This window comes from Crotalus tigris, unplaced genomic scaffold, assembly GCF_016545835.1.
Source record: "Crotalus tigris isolate CLP2741 ecotype Arizona unplaced genomic scaffold, ASM1654583v1 scf7180000017639.5415321, whole genome shotgun sequence".
Lineage (NCBI taxonomy): Eukaryota > Metazoa > Chordata > Lepidosauria > Squamata > Viperidae > Crotalus > Crotalus tigris.
The window spans coordinates 2,749,116-2,772,525 of record NW_024096532.1 but is presented as its reverse complement, the minus strand read 5'-3'; the positions used below and the strand labels follow the sequence as shown (position 1 = coordinate 2,772,525).

General features: G+C 40.9%; 1 protein-coding gene across 2 annotated transcripts in view; it reads left to right on the top strand.

Moving 5' to 3' along the window:
- TTYH1 (tweety family member 1) overlaps positions 1 to 23,410 on the top strand; it is an 84,093-nt gene that overhangs the window by 46,170 nt on the left and 14,513 nt on the right. For both annotated transcript variants that reach the window (XM_039335153.1, XM_039335152.1), the window contains exons 3-7: positions 5,784 to 5,895; positions 9,455 to 9,675; positions 10,426 to 10,521; positions 15,350 to 15,422; positions 22,847 to 22,922. In XM_039335153.1, the coding sequence (XP_039191087.1) occupies positions 5,784 to 5,895; positions 9,455 to 9,675; positions 10,426 to 10,521; positions 15,350 to 15,422; positions 22,847 to 22,922 (578 nt within the window). The remainder of the gene's footprint in view (positions 1 to 5,783; positions 5,896 to 9,454; positions 9,676 to 10,425; positions 10,522 to 15,349; positions 15,423 to 22,846; positions 22,923 to 23,410) is intronic.

Below are 23,410 nucleotides of genomic sequence, written 5' to 3'. Positions count from 1 at the left end.
GGTTTCTCCTCCCCCTCACCCCCAAAGCTTTTTATCCCCCCCCCACCCTTAGTCTGGGAACTGCCTCCAGTCTAAAGAAAAAAGCTTGATTATCATGAGAATGACACTGCTTCTCTCCCGCCCTGCCTCACTGTGAAAGGAGGAGGATGAGGGAGGTGGTTGTCATAGAAACAAGATTTAGGGAGAAAGGGGAAAAAGAGGGCCTGGTGTGACTGAAAGATTCAGAGGCAGGAAGGGGGGGGGCAAAGACCTGGGAGGGAGCAGGGTAAATAAGTGAATGGAAGGAGGGAGGGAGGGAGAGAGAAAGGGTGAATAGTTGGGATTGATATGTAGTAAATGACGAGGATGATGGGTGAAGCCTGAGCAGGTGGATCCATGAAGAGAAAGCTAACTCCCGGGATACTCATGAGTAGGCTAAACGAGGAAGTCCTTTTTTCAGGCAGGCTTCCTCAGGTGCCTTTGGAAAAATGGCATAAGTGGCTCAGTCACCAGTTGCTAATCTTGGTCCTGCTCCAAGTGCAGCAAATTGAGCTGACTAGGAATGGATGGCTGGTTAGGAAGTTATTCAACATTTGTCAATGCAGCCTCTCCTAAACTGAGAAAGAAAGGAGGGGTTTTCTCACACCCATTCCCAACATTAGTTTAATGGGGAGAGGGCTGTGCTTGTGTATATGTGTGCATCTCTCCCCGTTCTTTAATATTCTGATGGTTCTTTTGGCTGCTCTTTCTAAATCACAGGAAATCATCCTTTGGCCAAAAGCTGGAAGAATCAAGAAGTGACATTTTTGGATTTGATTATAGGTTGTGGTTTTTTTTGTTCACAGTGAACAAAGGCTAGCTTGCAACTAAGTCCACATTGTACTAATGGATAAGTTACTTTTATTGGGCAAATGGATGGAAAAAGAGCATTTACAATGGAACTTGTAGTGTAAAAATGGAAGTGGAAAAATCCATGTAAAACACAGTCATGCCTTATAGCAGGGCTTTTCAACCAGTGGTACGGGTACTACCTGTGGTACATTGGCACCTGGCAGGTGGTACGCGACCATCCTAGAAAAGTGGTAGCGGGGGAGGGGAATGAGTTGAACTGGTGGCAGCACCGCACAAGCCTAAGTGAGAGATGGCTGGAGCTGCAGGGCTATCAGAGCTCAGTGGAAGTGCCAGGATCAATACCGCTTTCCAGATGATCGACGCTTCTTTGGGGCTATCAGGGCTCAGTGGAAGTGCCAGGATCAGTGCCAGGCTTCAGCTGGAGCTCGGCACTGATCCTGGTGCTTCTGCTGAGCCCAGAGAAGTGCCGATCAGCTGGAACATTGCAGCATCTTGTGGGGTTTTGTGATTTACATTCAGATACTTGGCAACTGATTTATATTTATGATGGTCACAGTGTCCCAGTGTCATGTGGGCAGGCAAGTGTCTTCCTTGTCTGTGGCTTGGGGGACACTTTTTTCAGTGCCATTGTAATTTTGAACAGTCACTAAGCGAACTGTTGTAAGTCGATGACTACCTGTACTTTATCACTTTTTTTCCTTTTTTTGGTGGGTCATCAAGTTCTTGACACCTTGCTAGGTGACTGGTGGTACTCGGATGTTGCCATATCCTAAAAGTGGCACAATGGGTGAAAAAGTTGAAAAGCCCTGCCTTATAGAAATGGCTGGAATATAGCACGAGATACGAATGGAACCAGAATAGGTCAGCCTTAGGTGGATGGATGCGGGGATGGAGAAGAAGCAGCAGCCCAGATAGACTGAAGAAAAGATGGTTGGTATTTTGGTCCCTCTCGAGCTAATCGCTATACTTTCAGTTGCAGCTGTTTCCTGCGTGTTTGTGTCATTTTGTGAAAGGCTATAATTACCCAACTGCATACTTCCTAATTACAGTTAAGAAACAAGCTGGGGAGTGGGTGAGCAAGCACAGGTTGTCAGGACCAATCCAAAATGATAGAAAAGAATGGATGAGAAGATACAGAGTCTTTCATGTACATTGTTCTGCTCTCTCTCTCTCTCTCTCTCTTTCTCTCTCTCTCTCCAAATCCGTTCCCAATCCCTGCCAGCTGCCATAAGGAGCTTAGACAATTTTGCCTGACTGTAGTTGTGGGAGCAGCTCCCGTTTGCTTCGTGCATATCTGTGGTCTTCCCTAATTTCCTTTCCTGTCCTCTCTCTCCATCTGTATAATTTCATCTGATGTTTCTTCTTCTTTGTAAGTCATACTTACTCCCTTCCACAGTTTCAAGAAGGAGAACCCTCCTTATTTTTTGTCCAGTTTTTTTTTTTCAAAGCATGGTGATGCTGTAGTTTGGAAACAGCATGAATGGTGGTTTCGCACGTGCCTCAAAACCCTATCCATGAAAGTCCATCAGACTTAATTTGCCATTTTTACCTGGTCTCATCACAGACAAGAGTGGTGGGACCAGCAAAGTGGGTGGAGATTCAACAGACAAAAAAAGATCATTTAGTGTATAATCACTGAACAGGAGTGTGGGATCCTATTAGGATCAATAAGAAAGGCTATTTTCAAGGTCATCTTCTACACCATTTCTCTTTGATGCTATTCATGGAGAATCAGGTCATTTTAACTAGGCTATTATTCCCAGGTGGAAGCTGTTTAAAGGCATAAAAAAAATATATGTGTAATATAAGTAGAGCCAAAGCTTTATTGGACTTAGCTAGAGATTACTGCAAAACAAGAAGAGAGAGACTTCAAAAAAAAAAAAAAGGGAAGGATGAATTTCAGATGATCTCATTCTCATGCATGTTCATTATTCCCATTTCTGTACGATTTTTTGTAAGTCTATAAAAAGCTTCCATGAAATTCACATTTGAAGACCCGTTTAAATGTGTCTGTTAAATATATTTTCTCTGAAGTTACTTATTTCTAAGCAGAGCATATCATAAAATATACATTTAAAGTAAATGTTGATATTCCTTTGAACAGAGAATTGATTGCAAAATTCAGAGACTGGGGAGCGTGACTGCCTATTTGGCTCCGAGTGTGTGCATAAGATCAGCTTGTGTCAGTGATGAAACTCCTCAAGCATCTCTCTTTCCACTGTGGGGGATGTAAGAGGTGGACAAAGTCTTGGGGAAGAGAGATACTCATAATGTAGATGAGTTTTTATTGTCCTGAGTGGTTTTCACACTTGGCCAAGCTGTCAAAATTGGGAAAGAAGAAAAGTGAAGGGATCCATTGTATCCTTCCTCTGTTTCTGCCCCCATCTCCCTGCCCCTTCCAAAAATAATTACTTTTTGGCTGCGGTATTACAGATCTCTTTGGGGTCTGGAACAGAGGTCTTCATGGATATTGAAGGCCTTCCTCAAATATCCCATTTTCCAAAGAAAGAAGCTCTAGTTTTACCCTTGCACAGAAAAAGGAGAAAGGATAAGCATAAACTTCTACAGTACATTTTTGATTATCAAGAAACAGATTACAGGTACCTTTATTTGTAGCCCAGTTTTTACTGCAATGAACCTCCAATTCAGCCAGGAATATTCCTGGGCAGAGAGCTGAATGCAAAACCGAGATATGACTCAATCTAAGAGAAGGTCTGCTAAGGATATCTAACCTCTTTTCTCCTTATTAATGACCAGAGTGGAAAGAAACAGGTGCTGTTTGCAAATATGTAAATAAAATACTTCCAGAATAATCAATATATAATTAGCACATGATTAAGCAGAAAATAAAAGAGTTTTTTTTCCTTCTTCACCACCTGAGATGAAAAAATGATGCTGTGTTTCCTCTCAGAAACTAAATGTGCAGCTGGAGAGCAACCAGAAAGTGATTTATGCTGCCAAAGTGCTGCCCTTTTTGTCTCCTGGAGATACTGTTATTGCAAGTGGCATATTTTATGTGAGAAATCCAGAGCACATAGCAGGCACTTATTTTTTAATCGTGGTTTAGTAGCCCATAAGATAGGAAGAAGAAACAAGACTGGGACATCCTTAAAAAGGAAAGGAAATGAAGATTTCACATGGAATATAGGAGAAGGTCTATAATCAATAGACCAAGACTGGCTTTTTAAGTCATATTTAAATTTAGTTTTAACTTTGACCATCTGATGATTGGCTATGCGCCATTCCAACAGTCAGATTCTAAGAAAGGTTATCTTAATTGTAGGTGGTTTACAATGAACACAATAAAACCTCTATAAAATACTTACACAACCCAATCAATTAAGAACCAATAAATATAATTTATAAAAAAACTGTTCCTAAATCCAAATAAGCTCCTGAGGTAGATTGTTCTTGCCATTTCGTAAAGCACCATCAGATTGCATAAGGGCACATTTGATTTTGTGTCTGTGCATGCATACATACATATATACATTTTTGTATACCTATATACATTTTTGTGAAATGTACACATTTATAGATATTTTGTCATGCAATAGTCTCGTATAAGTATTTTGTATCATAGAGTGTTGTGGGGGAGTAGTAGTATGGGATTGCAATTGTGAGATCTGAGAAGTGTGGACTAGAGTGGATAATTATATCATTATATCCAGTCTGTGTATTTAATAAGAGACCAGTGAATCAGGTCAGCTTACTTTAAGATTTTAGAGAATTGCCAAGCATTCATATTAACATGAAGGCATGCACCTAATCAATTTAGGCTTCTGATGTACCAATTTCTGAGGAACTAGGGATTATTCCATGCTATGGAAACAAATAAACCCCATCAGGTAGTAAGAAGGCAGGCTAGAATATTATTCTCCTATCAAGTCTAACTATCAAGTCTATCTAACTATCAAGTCTCCAAGACATTTTGCTTCCTGAGGTGCAGAATAAGATGGTACCTCTTGTTATTTAATATACAGCTAATTTGTAATGGAATTCTTTCTCAATAATGTTGTGACAGCAATCTCTATCACATCTGATAGATCACTTCCCTATATCACAGTGTTTCTCAACCTCAGCAACTTTAAAATGGGTGGACTTCAACTCCCAGAATTCCCCAGCCAGCATAAGCTGATAGCACAGTTGGCTGGGGAATCCTGGGCATTGAAATCTACCCATCTTAAAGTTGCCAAGTTTGAAAAACATTGCTCTATCACCTTTAAGCAGCTTCTGAACAGCTTCCCTGAGGCTATTACCTCATCTTGCCCCAAAGTGTCACTGCCCATGTAGTTTATTTCATAGGAAGAATATTTTAGAAGGGAGGAAGATTTCATCAGATACATGTAATCCTCAACTTACAATAGTTTGTTTAGTAACCATCTGAATTACAATGGCCCTGAAAAAAATGACTTATGACAATTTTTCACACTTATGACTGCTGTAGCATCCCCTTGGTCACATGATTTACATTCAGATTCTTGACAACTGACTCACATTTATGAGAGTTGCAGTGTCCCAGAATCTTTTGTGACCTTCCGGCAAGCAAAGTCAATGGGGAAGCCAGATTCACTTAACAACCGTGTTACTAATTTAACAACTGAAGTGATTCACTTAACAAATGTGGTGAGAAAAGTTGTAAAATGGGGCAAAACTCACTGAACAAATTTCTCACTTAACAGCTTAAATTCTGGGCTCAATTGTAGTCCTAAGTTGAGGACTACCTGTATGTCCCATGGTAGTGCTTGAAGTACTATAGCATGTATATTGTCTATCCAGGCATTATATCTCAGAGTATAAAGAGACAGTGATGCCAGAAAAAAAAAAACAAGATTGTGAACATTTTTAGAAAAGCACACACCCATCGTCAAGGAACAGGGCTACAAGGTTTCTAATTCCTTATGTTCATATACTTCTCTTTCTTTTTCTCTTCTTATCCCAACCTGTCACAGCGCTGGGATCGGCATCGGTTTCTATGGAAACAGCGAGACCAATGATGGAGTATACCAGGTCACATATTCGTTGCTCAATGCTAATCATACGCTAAGCTCCATTGACAGTCTGGTAAGTGAACAAATGGGGAGGGGGCCAAGAGATCAAGGAAACACCTCTGAATATTTATGTAACCCCCTTGTCCCCAGATGAAACTTGGAAAGATATTTATATTCACATCCTAGAAATGAATCAAAGGTTGAAATTAGTTGTCAACAACCCTGGATGAGATTAGTGATTCCTGTCTCAGGTTTCTTTCAGGGATACATAATGAGTGTGAATCTGATAGGCTCTTAATGTATGTTGCAAGGGCAGCTAACATGATGTCTTATAGCTGATAAAAGATCATTTATTATTTTACAAGTATTGGTGTGCGGGTGAATAGAGCAAAAGCAGCATACTGATAGAAGACAATATTTGTAGCTCAAGATTGAACTGTGGGGGTCTTCTTTGAGCTGGGTTGTTTTCTTGCAGATAATTCAGTGCCAAACCAGGTAACATCATCGGTGCTAAAAGGGAGTGGGGAATTGCTCTCTTTTTATGTATTAATGGCTCAATACTAGATGAACAGAGATTAACATCAAGATTAGCAATAGACCAACAATCAAGACATAAACAATACTCCAATCAAGGAACTACCAACTCCAAAAACAAGCTAATAGCAAATCACAGCCTAATCAAGGAACCACCAGTAAAAAGAGAGCAAACCCCACTCTCTTCTAGCACTGATCACATTACCTAGTTTGGCATTGAAATATCTGCAAGAAAACAACCAAGTTCAGAAAGCACCAACAACCCCACAAAAGCAGTATGATATAAGGTACACCGTATGGCATGTTCTACCTGTACATCCTACTGAAGACATGTCCTACTGATAAGTGAAGCCTTGCAGATGTTCTCAGAAGCCTAACATGCCTGTATCATAGGACTGGTATGGTTTCAAATAAGATCGCAGGATCCAATCTGGGTTGATTACTGGACGAAAGGTTTAGTCTTCCAAGCTTTTGGACTCCTGCTGGAGCCCATCCTCAGGGAACCTCTCTCTAGAACACTCCGCTAGAGAGAAGTTCCATGAAGATGGGCTCCAGCATGAGTCCAAAAGCTTGGAAGACTAAGCCTCTGGTCCCGGTGGCTGACCTAGATTGGATCTTGCAACATTATCCTGGGACACGTATATACACCTTCATTTGTCAAATAAGGTTCTTTGTGCTCTCTGAGCTTGGTTGTTTTCTTGTAGATGTTTCATTACCAAACTAGGCAACACCAGCAGTACTAGTAGGGAGTGGGGCTGGGTCTCATTTTATAAACCGGTGGCTTCTCCTGTCAGTGTTGGTGGGAATGTTCTAACACCAAAGACCACACAGTTCAGTTCTGAGCTACAAATATTCTCTTCTATGGACTCAAAATCAAAAAGCAGTTGCATAACCTGTGACTCATCAGCGATGCACAGATTACTGGATAGTCAATTTAAGTTTGTATTTGATTAGGGTTTCATACGCTTTCCACCGAAAGCAAATGTCTTTTTCATATTTACTCATTTGCTGAGGAAATCCCACTGCAGTACTTGGCATGTTGCAAAGGATTCTGGGACATATTGTGTGGCACACTTACTCCTCATCAAAGGCTACTAAGCCAGTTGGATTCAGAGTGTGATAGGTACGTTACATTCTCTTGCAGCCATCTACTGCAGGGAAGGTAAATAATGATGTTCTGTTAGAAATCTATTTGCAATTTTCTTGGTTGTTTATTTTAAAATATTTATAACCTTTCTGCTGCCTCCCAAAGTACTTAAGACCAAAAAGCACACAACAATCAAATCTGATAAAAACATTCATAAAGCAAGAACAGCTGATAAAATGAAAAACTGAATAGCCTAGAGAATGCAGCAATAAAATCTTAATCCTCTATTCTACTCCACAAAACAAAACAGTCCTCAAGTTAGTCAGAAGAGTAAGAATCCGAAGAAAGATAGAGAGGGGAATTCTAATGCCAGGGTAGCAAGGACACTATCATGGATGTTCCATCTACTTGATTTTTGAAGGTGGAAAGATTCAGAAGGATACTCCTTGGAAGGAAAGTTTGAAGTTCGGGTAAAATAAATTTTAATCAGAAATAGCAACCCATTATTTTAACTTTGATCAAATAAACAAATTATATGTTCTTTCTTCCAATGATCTTTATATTCCTCAGAGAAAGTTTTAATATATATTTTCTCATACTCGTTTTGTTTATTCTCTCAAAATTCTTGGTGTTTTTGTCAAATCTCTTTGGTAGTTCAAGTGTGTCAATTTCAGCAAATCCCATTTGTAAATCCAATGTAAAAATAAAACACATCACATCACTCTTCTGATTTATTATTTGCATGCCTTTTTAAATCATTAAATTATCATCTAATTTCATTTGTAAATCCACTATTTCCATCTCTTCCTTGTTAGTTATCATTTCTGAAGCCACCTGCAAATCAATTTCAATTTTATTCAAGGGGTTTGTTTTTCTTCAGCAACAACTTCTGATTCTTCTGTAAAGGTAAATAATTGTACCCATTCATTTAAAAAAAACTCTTTTAAAGTAGCCATCTGGTGCTCTCTAGTGTCCAAACTTTGTCTTATCAGTTATTTTGAAGTACAAACAGAAATTTTCCCATGAGAAAGGATCCTTTCAATTAATTTCAAAGTCTCAAATCAAGTTTATTTGAGTCCTTAATCTCTTTAAAAATTCTGGTGTGTTTGTATATTCCCCCAAAAAATTTTTTGTTATAAATCTTTAAACTTGTATTTAAATTTTGTTTCTCAAAGATAATCTTTTGAGAAAACTCATCTGGTGATTTCAATAAAACTTGCCAGTCTGAAGGTTCTCAATCTTTAAAAAAACAGCAAAAAAATTAAATCCCAAATGATTAAAAGATGAGTCTCATTCAAACTTAGAATCTGTATAGATTAGGGGTTCCCAACCCCCAGTCCGTGGGCCAGTACTGGGCCACGGAATGCCAGCAACCGGGCCACACAAACAAGCAAAGCTCCATCTGCGAGATGCAGGAAGCACACAAAACCACGCATCCTTCAGTCCACAGAAAAACCTCTCTCCACGAAACCAATCCCTGGTACCCAAAAGGTTGGGGACCTCTGGTATAGATGACATTAAGCAGCTATAAGCACAATGGAATCAGTGACTTCTACCCAATTGCAAGCTAACACAAAAAGCACAAAAAACAACTGTCTGGAATACATAGGGGTAATCCTGCAATCTCTCCTTTCTCCAGAAAGATTTTGGCAGCCCAAATCCCACATTCAAGTGTCATTTTCAACCACAATGTGTCTCTCTCTGTTCTAGGGGGCATCAGTTCATCATGGTGGCTCATGGGAAGCTCTTGGTGATTGCTCTGCTTTTAAGTTGGATAGCTGGGGGGAAATAGTATATTCTTGAGAAGAAGCTTGGCTGTAAGCTATCTGATGAAACAGGAACATTTGGCAAATGTTACACTCTGTCATGAACTTGTTTGTGTACTTTTTTATGTAGATGAACATCTACAGTTCTCTGCCAAGACCTTGAATGTCTCACAACACCATATAATATACATGACCCTCTTCCTCTTGATGTACCTCAGCATGTTCCTCTTCTTACACCCATATAGGTCTCTGAAACTGTGGCGCTCCTTTCAGCCACAATACGGGGGGAACTGACACAGCTTGAGGAGACGCTGTCCCAAAGGACTGAACTAGTGGCTGTGGTTCGGAACACACGCCGCCAGGCTGAGGTGGTAGCACAGACCTTGGATGGCATCCCCTTCTGGAAAGAGGGCCGTGGAGGGGCCAGCATCCTAGCAGAACAAGTTGGCTATTTGGAAGACTACCGGTAAGATTCAAGACTGTGGAGAGGCTATGATTTAATGAAAATAAATCTGATAACAGTATAGGAACCAACTTAAGGAAAGAATTGTTGCAGAAACTAGGACTGGGCTCACTATCTGGCTAGGACAGGGAGCTGCTTCAGTGGGTGGTTGAAAGCAGAGATTGGGTGGAGGAAATCAGGGCTGAATGCTGCTTATCTTTGTGTCCATAAAGCACCTTGATTCTTTCAGGTTCAGTGGAGAATTCTGCCTTGTCTCCATGATTGTAAAAAAAATCAACATTGGTCCAGTCAGTTTTGGTTCATAAACAGGAGAGATTCCATCTTGGTTTCTTTCCTGCAGATAATAGTGATCTGATCTTAATCTGGAGTTAGGAAAATAGAACAGCACAGAGGAAAATATAATCCAAGGAAGCACAGGTGGGTTGAATTGATCTAAGTGGAGATGACTAGAAGAAATGAGGGCTGAAGCACATGGCATGCTGGTTGAAAATGAGACAATAACTGTTTGAGCATGAAAGATGCCACAATAGGGCAAAATAGATGGAAGATGGACTCTTATAGCAATCTTCCAACATCTCAGAGACTGCCACAAAGAAGGTGAGGGTGTCAATCTATTCTCCAAAGCACCTAAAGGCAGGACAAGAAGCAATGGATTGAAAGTAATCAAGGAGAGATCCAGCCTAGGAACAAGGAGAAATGTCCTTAGAACACTTCTTCATTTTTATTTACTCTGCTGCTCTCTACCTCCCTCAGGTGGTTGGCTTACATCCTGTTGCTGCTCTTGGACCTTATCATCTGTCTCCTCACCTTGCTAGGACTGGCAAAGCAGATCAAGTGGCTGGTAATCGTGTGAGTGCACCACCTGGTGGGCATATTTGGGCACAGAAATCAGGGGGCACTAAGCAAGAGCAAACTTACGAGAACTGCCTTAGTTCAAGAGAGATTTAGGTTGATCTTCTATCATCCATCCCAATTATGGTTCCAAAAGAATAAATTAAATTCTCTTAACGATAACCAATAGCTTGGGATTTATGCTAGATGGAAGAAATGCTTGCTATCAGATATAGCCATAGGTAATGATGTATTATAAAGATATCCAAAAGTGATGAATAATCAGTTCCAAAGAGTCACACTGATAAATTTAATTTTCTACAAACGGGGGAGAGATAACTTTACAATATTCAATTTATACACAGCTATATCACAAAGCATAAATGAAGGCAGAGGGATCCTTTCACAAGATAGCAGATTTAATAATAATAGGATTGCGCTAGTTATTGGAGTTTCTGGACATCTGGTAACAAATGGGCTACAGAACTTAGCAATTCCTGGCTGAACAACCAGGGCCAGCATCTGCAGGAGTACTGGAAGAAAAGTTGTTTACCAATAATGAAAGATGCCTTCAGTGTAAACCCAAACATCTGGATTATCGTTTGAACACTATTGGCATTGACAAAAGCACCATCCATCAATTGCAAAAGGCAACTTTACTTGGAACAACTCACAGCCTGCATCAATGCCTTTAACACCATCAAACAACAAGCTCTAACTGTCCCAGGTCCTTGGGAAGGTAGCTAAAACTGCTAAATCCAGTCTGGGCATCTGGCTGACTACGCAATCCACCATAATAATTTGTTAACTTTATCTGCCATCAAATTCCAGATTTTGTTACCACCCAGATGTCAAAGTACCTGATATTCACTGGATTTGCACCAGATGTGTTGCTTAGTATATATTATGCAAACCTTTCTGAGCAGTTTAGGCTTCAGTGTTATTAAGTTAATTCAGTTTAGTTAATCAAGGGTTACTATGCTGTACTACTGAGACCAAAAAAATGTGGTTCAGGAGTATGTAATTTCCAGCTTTGGTTTATAACTGGCTTCCTTAATCTGATATCCTACAGATATAAAGTCATTATCTCCCATTCTCTCTTTCTTATTTTTTTTCTCATTGCATTTTATATCAAGGCCATTTTAAAAAAAGTACATTACAGCCATTCCTTCCTGGTGATTTGCAGCATCTTGTAGTATATAACCCAGCTGGTTATAAAGCCTGCCCCCATTACTGTTATCTCAGCACAATGACAGTAGAAGAATGTTATAAATCACTGGTGAGGAAATGGATTTAGCTAGAGGGCCATTCTCCACTGCTGAGTTAAAGTTTTATTTATGAGTCAGCAGAAACCACTACAGTATAAAACTTGGTGATCTCACAGCCTATTCTACCTGCTTATATAGCCACTGTGACATAGGATTGATGGATTCCTTAGAATTTGTTTTCCTCCCATCCCAAAATATCACCAGTGAAAAAATGTGTCAGGAGATTCTCAGTCATCCAGGTCACAGTTGTCCCAAAGGTACTTTTTCAAACGGCAACTGGACTTTGTTTTTCCTTGAAGACATTTCATTTCTCATCCAAGACGTTTCTTCAGTTCTGACTGAATAGTGGAGGATGGAAATTTCTTGCAGTCATCTGGTTATTAGACTCTTTCTGAGAGTCCTTGAGGCCACTTGAAGGTTTATCTGTACCCTCAGAGTCACCTGAATTGTTCAAATGGGTGTGGAACCTTTCAACAGTTCCAAGAAGGCTCCACACCCATTTGCACTATTCAGGTGAGCCTGAGAGCACAGATAAACTTTCAAGTGGCCTTAACAACTCTCAAAAAGAGTGCTAATGACCAGATGACTGCAAGGAATATAAATCCTTCTATCCTCCACCATTCAGTGAAAGGAGTGCTAATCTGCATATGGCCTGCAAGTGGTCTTATCCTTAAAGCTTTATTCCAGGATAATTTAAGGACAGCAATGTGTAGATCCCCTTAGCTTCACTGTTGCCCCACCCATCCTGTGTCATCAACAAATGGAAAAACCACCAGCAATCACTCTCTTTAAAGTGTGATGGGGAGACGTGTGATGTTGGCTAAATACCTGAGATGGAGAACTTAACCATCTTTGAAGTTGTCCTTCTAGTCAAGGCCATGGTTTTCCCAGTTGCAATGTATGGCTGTGAAAGTGGGCCATAAGAAAGGCTGAGCGCCAAAGAATTGAGGCCTTTGAACTATGGTGCTGGAGAAGACTCCTGCAAGTCCCCTGGACTGCAAGGCGATCAAGCTTGTCAGTCCTAGAGGAGATCAACCCCGACTGCTCTTTAGAAGGCCAGAACCTGAAGTTGAAACTCAAATACTTTGGCCACCTAATGAGAATGAAGGACTCACTGGAGAAGAGCCTAATGCTGGGAAAGATTGAAGGCAATAAAAGAAGGGGACGACAGAGAATGAGGTGGCTGGATGGAGTCACTAAAGCAGTAGGCGTGAGCTTAAGTGGACTCCAGGAAGGTCTGGAGGAACGTTGTCCATGGGATCGCGATGGATTGGACACAACTTCTCAGCTAACAACAACAATGACTATTTCTGAGCATGGGTCTATGGGTCTTTTAATGATCAGCAGACCACATTCCAAATAGCCTGGGAGGAGGGTAAGATGCAGGAAATCATAGTCCATAGTTAGAGCCCAAATGACTGCAATATATGACTTTTCCCCCCCAGAAACTCATTTACTTCTGGTTTCTGGCATAAAACGCCCGTTAGGAACAATAGATTCACTTAATGACTGCTGCAAAAAAGGTTGTAAAATTGGGCATGGTCACATGGTGATCTATTTAATCACTAGAATGATTTGCAATTGTAATGCTAGGCTTAGTTACATCATAAGCTAGTTTGGCTTATATAGACCCTCAACTGTTTCATATGGAAAATTCAGGCTAGTGATTGGGACTGTTATTAGCTTCACACTTAGCATATTATGACTTATTTATTGCTTCATTGTAAAAGAAAATGGAGGAAAAAAGAGAGATGCACAGTGTTGTTGTGGACTGTAATAACATTTATTTAAAACATGTCATGTTTTAATTGTAATTTAAATTAATCCTTTTAAGGGACATTTCAGGCATTATAAATATTTGTCAACCTTAGCAACTTTAAGAGGTGTAGATTTCAACTCCCAGAATTCCTGGGAATTGAAGTCCACATTTTTTTAAATTTTCCAAGGTTGAGAAACACTGGTATACACAGAAAGTATTTCAGTGTGGGAAAAGCCACAAAAACTTTTGTGATTCTGCTCGAACTATACCCGTTGCAAAGTGCCAGTAGGGCATCTCAATGCATTTATTCGATGCAAAATATCCATAAACAGCTCTCACTTTGATTAAATAAAAAACTATATCTTTGAATTATTTGTAACTCAAAACCATTTAGAATATATTAAGGAACAACACAAGCAATAATATGAACATAATATAATATAGCACACACATGTTTTAAAATCTATTGTATTTTATATGATAGTGTATACAACCCCCAGAGCCTCTTTTTGAGGGAGATGGGTGGTTTAGAAATATGAAATATAAATAAGGAAGTAAGTAAGTTAAGGACTAACTGCATATGTAGTGAGTCCACGTGATGCCTGGGAAAGTGTGAGTACAGATCTATCTGCGTAAACCAGATATTCAATCTCTTCTGAAGCCCAATCCAAAATGGGCTTCAGCAGCTGCATTCAGTGAATAGGAGATTAAATAGATGCAGCTACTGACTGCATCATCATCATCATCATCATATGGATCTTGACAGACATGAACACTGGGCCCTATCTAACAAAATGAAATTGAATGTAGAGAAAAGTAAAGTCTTACATTTAGGCAAAAAGAACCAAAAGTACACATATAGTTTGGGTGAAACCAGGCTCAATAGCAGCAACTGTGAGAGGGATCGTGGAGTCTTAGTGGACAATCAATTAAATATGAGCCAACAGTGTGTGGCAGCAGCCAAAAAAAGCCAATGCAATCCTAAATTGCATTAACAGAGGGATTCAATCAAGATCATATGAGGTACTAATACCACTCTATAAAGCTTTAGTAAGACCACACCTAGAATACTGCAACCAGTTTTGGTCTCCACGCTATAGACTATATACATCTCAACAAGAGCAACAGAGATGATTATGGGACTGGAGGCTAAAACATATGAAGAACGGTTACAGGAACTGGGCATGGCTAGTCTAGTGAAGAGAAGGACCAGGGGAGAGATGATAGCAGTTTTCCAATATTTGAGGGGCTGTCACATAGAGGAGGGGATCAACCTATTTTCTAAAGCACCTGAAGGCCAGACAAGGAATAATGTATGAAAACTGATCAAGGAGAGATTCAACCTAGAAATAAGGAGAAATTTTCTGACAGTGAGAACAATCAACCAGTGGAACAGTTTGCCTTCACATGGGCCGCCATCTGTCAGAAATGCTGTAGGATCTCCTGCTTGGGCAGGAGTTTGGACTAGATGACCTACAAGGTCCCTTCCAACTCTGTTTTTCTATTCTATCGTCATCATTATGTTCATGAATGGGGCACCTTAGATTGTTCCCATAGCAAGACTTGTACAGCAAAGGATAAATTTAGGCAACCATTGGAATAGACTGGGGATGAGACGAAGACTGTGTTATTAAGACAGCTTTTTAAAAAAATGATAAGAAGGGTGTCTTCGTTGCCATGAGTTAGCAGGACATGAAAATAAACCACTTTTGCTCTGCGTGAAGCTTTTGGAGATATGGAACGCTATCAGAAAGAACACAACCAACCCATCTTGATCTCCATGCTCATCTGAATGGCATTTTTGTTTTTGTGCTAACAGGATGGCTGTCATGAGTTTCCTGGTCCTTATCCTGAGCTGGGGCTCCATGGGGCTGGAGACAGCAGCAGCTGTGGTGAGTGATATGGGGCTATGGATAGGTAGGGTTCAAGAGTGACGTAGGGCAAGGTTAAAATGTCAACAAGCAGCATTTTGGGAGAGTGCCAGCAGAGAGGGGAGGCAATTAGGGTTAACCTAGCAATATTAGCAAACTGTGCGGCAACTGACAACAAACCAAACCAAGGAAAATTCACTTCTGATATGGCCAACTCTTTATGAGCTGATATATTCCAGGTTTCATAAATGAAAATAATGGCATATTTGTAACATCTCCATGATAATATCAAACTCCCTTTTTACGAGTCTCTACTCCCTTAATTAGTGTCGGGGTGACTGAATGGAGCTGTGCATTTACTGCCTGGATACCCTTCCTGATGCCAAGTGGAGTTCAGAGCAGATATTTTTTTGCTTGGACATTTGCTTTGAGTACCACTGCTGAGGGATCTACCGTCAAGATCTTCAGTCTATTCTGTGTGGCTCACTAGCTAGGAATTACAGAAACTGAACTCCCACACAACTGGAAACAGTACTAGGTTGAGGGGTATGAGGCTATTCTAACATTTTACACTACATTCACAAATTCTGCAAGAGGCGATCTGGTGACCATTTACAATCTGTAGTACAGATAATCCTCGACTTATGATTGATTGTTTATCAACTGTCCAGAGTTATGACAACCTCAGAGACCGCTTTACAGTCCATGGAGCACTTCCAGTCACTGTAAAATATCACACACTCACACAAACACACTTTCCTGGGGTCACGATTGCATTTCAGGTACTTGTAACTGGGTTCACATTTACAACGGGTTGCAGTGACCGGGGGTCATATGACCACAATTTGTGATTTAAAAAAAATAACATCATCAGAGAGAGTGGATTCAGACTTACCACCATGTGATTCTTAATGAGTTAAGGTGACCAACTTTTTTACAGTGAAAATGAGGACACAAATAAATTGAAGAAAAAAATATTGTAAATAAAAGAAACGTTTTATTCATTGCAACAATAATACAGACAACTTGCATGTGCAAAGTTTGCCAGCCGGGTGTTTTGGTGCGCTCAGCAGCAATTCCTATTGGCTTTCGAAAGCCAATAGTAGGAGTAGCACAGCTCATGCAAAAGTTGAAAAAAAAACCAATCAAAAAAGGTGCCAGAATGCCGTTCTGAGCGTTCTGAGCGTTCTATGAGAAAAAAAGCCCTGCAGATTAGTCTCCAAATATCGAAAAGGAGGCCATGTAGGAGGATACTTTTGGAAGGAGGATAGAACTTATAAAAGGAGGACTGTCCTCCCTAAAGGAGGACAGGTGGTCACCTTACTGTTGTAAAAATTGTTATAAAATCAGGTCCGGTCATGTTGGTATCTGGTATACCTGATTGCTAAAGTTTACAAGTGCAATTCAGGTTTTTGGTATCTGGATAACTTCATTGGAGTTATAAGTCGAGGATTACCTGAACAGCTAGTCCTCGACTTAGGACCAGAATCAGGACCAGAATTTCCACTGTCAAGCAAGACAGTTATTAAGTGAGTTGCACCCAATTTTATGGCTTTTTTTTTACTCCAGTTGTTCAGCAAATCCCTGCAATTAAGCAAATTGTGCAGCTGTTAAGTGAATCTGTCTTCCCCCGTTGACTTTGCTTGCCAAAATCGAACTGGGAAGGTTGCAAACAGTGATCCCATGATCTCGGGATGCTGCAGCCATCGTAAATACATATTTGTTGCCAAGCACCCAAATTTTGATCCTGTGACTGGAGGAATCCTGCAACAGTCATAAATGTGAGGACTGGCTGTAAGTCATTTTCTCAGTGTGGTTGTAACACTTGAGGGGTAGGCAACCTTGGCTCTTTTATGACTCGTGGACTTCAACTCCCAGAATTCCTGAGCCAGCCATGCTGAGGGGAAAGGGAGAGGTTTCCAAGCCGAACCATGCTGGCTCAGGAATTCTGGGAGTTGAAGTCCACAAGTCATAAAAGAGCCAAGGTTGCCTACCCCTGCACTGGATGGTCACTAAACAAATCGTTAAGTCAAGGTCTACCTGTATTTGTTCTTCGAGGTATATTAAGGCAGAACAATATCGTGGTTCAGAATATTCTCAGGAACTATAGCAGGGGTGTCAAACGTGTCATGTAACGTGTCGCAATGTATCGTGATTTTTTTCCCCTTGCCGGAGCTGGGGTGGGCGTGGCTTCCATGCGACGCATCCGACCTGTGGGCCAGCAGTTGACACCCCTGAACTACAGTATAGAAAAAGAGCAGGCAGCTTGTACAGAATAAAGTATGTTACAGAATAAAGCACGCCGTCATCTGTATGCAAGTATTTCCATCCATCCACAGAAATAAAATGTTTCTCTTCTCTGTACTGGAAACCCTAAGAGGCTGAAATGGGTGAACACCAAGTCTTAGAATGAACATTTTACTTTCTGTGGAGATTCTCAATCATCCAGGTCATGTTTGTCCCAAAGATACTTTTTCAAAAGGCAACTGGACTTTATTTTTTTCCCTGAAGCTCGGCACTGAGCCGTGTACCCTGCCTTACAGTATATTTAGGTATTAGGCAAATACAGAAAAATTATACTCTCCCGCAGAAACTGTGCCTCACATTTTCTGGATATACAAGGATAGGATCGCTAGCAAACTTCAGCAAACCTTGAACAAGCCCTGGGTCAATTGTACAATTGCACGGTGTCACATTTTATTTATTTATAAGCACAGATTGTTACCAATAATGCTACCAGAGTAGGATGGGAGGGGGCGGTAGAAATCCAGTACCCCACTCAGAAGGACCCAAAAATTAAGCAAAGCTACTACTGGATTTTGTAACAACTGGAGATTTAATTATCATCTAATAGAGCTCCTCCATAAGATTCCTAAGTCCAGGTGTGCATAACTTGGGTCAGTCTTTGCATAACCTCTTCAGTCTTTGCACAGAATGTACAAGTTAGTAGGATCAGAATCGCATTTAGGAGGAGAATTGGAGATTTCAAAGAGTGATATGGGGGGCTGAAAGCCTGCAAAAATGAAAGGGAAAATAGGAAAGGGAAAGAGAAAATAGGAAAGGGAAAGGGAAAATAGGAAAGGGAAAGGGAAAATAGGAAAGGGAAAGAGAAAATAGGAAAGGGAAAGGGAAAGGAAAGGCCCATCTATCCTGGAGAAGATCTGGAGGCAGGACAAGAAGCAACAGATGGAAACTAATCAAGGGGAGAACCAACCTAGAACTAAGGAGAAATTTCCTGACAGCTAGAACAATTAACCAGTGGAACAACCTGCCTCGAGAAGTTGTGGATGCTCCAACACTGAAAGTTTTTAAGAAGAAACTGGACAGCCATTTGTCTGAAATGGTATAGGGTCACCTGCCTGAGCAGGGGGTTGGACTAGAAGACCTCCAAGGTCCCTTCCAACTCTGGATTCAGAAGGTGAATTCCTGTAGGCCCCATGAAATTCCCAAGCTGGACACGTTGCACCCCTAATGTAAAAGCACTATTGTAAGAAAAATAAAAAATCAGTTGTGTTTCCTGCCACTGCATGTGGAGCAACTGGCACAGTTTTTGCCCACGAGGCAACTTTCTGAAATCAGAGGGACAGCAGCCAAGCAAACTGGCTGGTGGTCTTGCCTGATAAACTGTCTTCTGTTCTCTGAAGCACAACAGTTTAATTGCTGGCACTTTCAGCCAGGAGAGGGATGGCATTTGGAAGTGGGTGGGGGAGGAATGGTGGTGGTGGTGATGAAGGGGATGTTCTCACCATCTCACTCTCTTCATGTATATTTTTACACATACAACAACACACATATGGGCACACCCATGCCTACACATTCTCCTTGTGGATGTTTTAATTAATAGGCATTATTCAGAGTCCCTGGAGAAAATAAGAAAAAGTTCTGCATTTTTCATCTGTCTCACTCACCCCTCTTAGTTCTGTTCTTCTGAGAATGAGTGGCTTCAGCGCTTCTCTCAACAGTATGCAAGTCTCCCCCTCTGAGTTGTACCCCTGCCAAACTGCACTTCTGCTCCATTAGGCCAGCCAAGCCCCCCTCTCCCCCTTGCTATTCCATATCCAGAATCTGCCTTAGACCTCTCTCTCTCTCTCTCTCTCTCTCACACACACACACACACACACACACACACACACACACACACACACACACACACTCACTCACTCACTCTCATATCTTAGGGCTACCTCCCATTAAGATGAAGTCAGTCCCTAGAGACGTGGAAGTATTCCTGTTCCCATTTCTCTTCTCTAACCTGGTGCCCACCAGCCCAGTGCGTGAACATCCCATAACTTCATTGCATTTCTCAATTCATTTTCCAATGGACTAAGTTGAAGCATGGTGATTTTTTTTAAGCCAAATATTTGCATTGAGAGGAGGCACTTTGTATAATAAATATTTTGGCTGATGGAACCATAGGAGTTATAACATTAGGATGTCCTTCAAATGGACAAAGTTATTTTTCCCCTTCAGAAGTAAAACAGGAACAAGAGTTCCAATTCTAGATTACCCCAAGCCGATCCAAAATCTTCACATACTTCATTTCTTTGTCTCCCCACCAGATGTTGGCAGGAAATTATTCTGTCAACATCTGGTGATTTATCGATACATTTTGACTGCCTCATCTTTGTGGATTCTGGGAACTGGGTCTGCAAACACAAAAGTAAAAATTGTGGGCTTCCTGCACATTGTTGGTTAGCCATTCTGTCCTTAAAAGAAAGCGCAATTGTGGCTTTTCTTGATTTTTGTCATTCCAACCATTTTCACCCTGCTCTTTGACCAAAAACAACCAACAACCTTACAGTCAAAAAACAGAGGGCAGGAAAGGAAAAAGAGAAGAGGAAAGCAAACCAACTGAAACATTTTTGTTAGAGACTCATACGGCTCAGCTAGTTAAAGGATAATCCTGATTCCCTTCTCTCCCAGTTAAAGGAAAGACAAGCAGAGGGATGAATAGCAGTTCTGAGGGGTCCTTGATGCTCTCTGAGCTTGGTTGTTTTCTTGCAGACATTTCATTACTAACTAGGTAGTATCATCAGGGCACTAGTTGGGTAATGAAACATTTGCAAGAAAACAACCAAGCTCAGAAAACATCAAGGACCCCACAGTTCAACCCTGAACTATGGATATTCTCTTATATCAGTAGCAGTTCTTTATTCATTACCTGGGAGCAGATAACTCTACTACAACTCAGTCTGATTTACTATGCTTTTTATTTCATGTATCTTTCTTTTAATCAAAGCAGCTGTCAACTGTCTGACTAGAGAACTGAAAAAAGAGAATGTTCAAGGCTTTTGAATGCCATCAGAAAGAAACTTTATTGAGTACACATCTCAGAACTGAAGAAGCAAAACCAACACTGGTTTTCCCACACAAAAAATTGCCTAATTAAACAATAGCTTCCCTTGCCCCACCACTGGATGTTCACATTGTCCAATCATAGAACTTTGGTTTGTTATGGGAACGGTCCACTTCTCCATCAAGCACCTGCATTAGTGACCTTGGCATTCTTGCAGGCTCTCACCGTCTATGAACAGCTTCTTAGAATCCCGTCTTCTCCTGTTCTTTCTACCCCTCCCCCCTTTTCTATGGCAAGTTGATTAGTGATAGAAGTAGTAGGCATCATAGTGATTCAATGTTGACAGTAGCAAATTGAATGGAGGACTTTTGGAAGGAGGGAAAGCATAGAAAAGATGCATATAAACCTTTCCTTCACAGCTGTACTTACTATCATGGTTCCCCATTTCTTCGTAAGGAAGCAAAATTCAGGAATCCTCAACTCAATCAGGTATTCCATTCACACATTCCAGTTAAAAGTCCTTGTCTATTATATCAGCCTGGTCTACATTCCTCTAACTCATCATCTGTTTCTTTTTTAGTGGACCTACATATCTGTCTTTTTTACCATCAGGTAGTTAGAACAGCCTAAGACATTAAACAAATTTTCACTTTATCTTATTCTCTACTGTTGTGTTTGCCAACACATTTCCATATGATTGCCCTAACCACAGTTTACCCTATTAGCTCAATTTTCTGAGTTTGCATAAGACACTGACACATTAATCAAGCACACTGCTTTGCACAACAACCCGGGAGGTTTAAATATGGTGAATAGTAAGTCATACATTTGCAAATGCAGCTAATATTATCCATTGCTACTTCTCCCAATAAGGGGGATGGTTCTTCCAGACTCCATGGCCTTCCCTCAATTTTACAATTCATTCCACCTCACCATTTGTAATCTTGTTATGACCAACCTCAACCTCTATCCTTTTGACTCCAGCACTCTTTTTTATCAACTTAGTTATAGCAATGTGTGTGGTCCGAAGGCCACTGACCATAAGCGTCCCTTTACTGATGGCTGCCAAGTCTCTTTTCCATACCACCCAGGCTGTAGGATTCTTTTCCATGTTCCAGCCAATCAAAAAGCAAGCTTTTTTGTTTTGTTTTGATGTACTCCATCTGCCTTCTTGATAGAGATTTTATCAGCAGGTTTTCCTCTGAGGACGTAAGCACGCATTATTTCTATTGATATTATAGATAACTCTCCGAATCCTTTGCCAGTAGCCTTGCTGGTCTAATGGGAGTTAAGGCTCAAAAGGCGTAGAAGGCCCCAGGAGGTCCACTCCTGCTATACAGAAAGTCCTTGAGTTACAATCATTCATTTAGTGACCATTCGACATTACAATAGCACTGAAAAAAGCGATTTTTGATCGTGGGGTTGCAGCAACCCCACGGTCACATAATCAAAATTTGTATGCTTGGTGTGTATTTATGACAATTGCAGTGTCCCGGGGTGATGTGATCATCTTTTGCAATCTTCTGACAAGCAAAGTCAATGGGGAAACCAGATTCACTTAACAACCATGTTACTCAGCTGTGATGGTTAGAATGCAGTACTGCAGGCTCATTCTGCTGACTGCCAGGAGTTTGATCTTGACTGGCTGAAGATTGACTCGGCCTTCCATCCTTCCGAGGTCAGTAAAATGAGGACCCAGATTGTTGGGGGCAATAGGCTGACTCTGTAAAACCGCTTAGACAGGGCACTAAAGCCCTATGAAGCAATATATAAGTCTAAATGTTATACTATTGCTATTACTAACAACTGCAGTGATTCACTTAACAACTGTGGCAAGAAAGGTTGTAAAATGGAGCAAAACTCAGTTAACACCTGTCTTGCTTAGCAATGGAAATTTGGGGCTCAGTTGTGGTCATAAGTTGGGGACTACCTCTATATTTATTCCTGTCCCTCCCATAGCTTTTAGCAATCTCCTTTCAAATCTTCCAGTTCACCCATGGCATAAAAGTCTAAGCTCTTCCACAATTTTCCTTAGCAGTGTCTGATGTTGATCAAACTGACCAACTGTTGTTCTCTAGCTGCCACCTTTTACAGTCCACATTTCTTCATAGATATTGACAGCAACTGCTTTTGTTTTGCCCCCTTCCAGGGACTGAGTGATTTCTGTTTTGAGCCAGATGGTTACGTGATGAACACAACCCAAGCCAGGACTGGACTTAGCCCAGGTAGGATGAGATCTGCTGCATCTTACGAAATAAAGATGCTGAATTTGCACCCAGGTAATAACACAGCTCTCAGGCTGCACTGTGGCAATACCTTCCTAACAAGAATGCAACGTGCAGACTTTAGTAGTAATTGTGTTATATGCTCCAGAGAAATTAAATATCCCTTCCCCCAATCATTTGGCAAGTTTTTACATTTTAAAAATTTGTTGCCATTATTTCGAACTTTTGTAAGGGGTGCGAGAATATATCAGAAGTGTTCTAGGGGTGCAGGATATAGAAAAGTTTGGGAATCACTGTCCTAGAGCAGGGGTCCCCAACCCCCAGTCTGTGGTCCAGTCCCCACCCACGGCATTCCATCAACCGGTACACACAAACAAGCAAAGCCCCATCTGCGGGATGCAGGCAGCACACAAAACGACACACCCTCTCGTATGCGGAAAAACCTCTCTCCACAAAACCGGTCCCTGGTGCCCAAAAGGTTGTCCTAG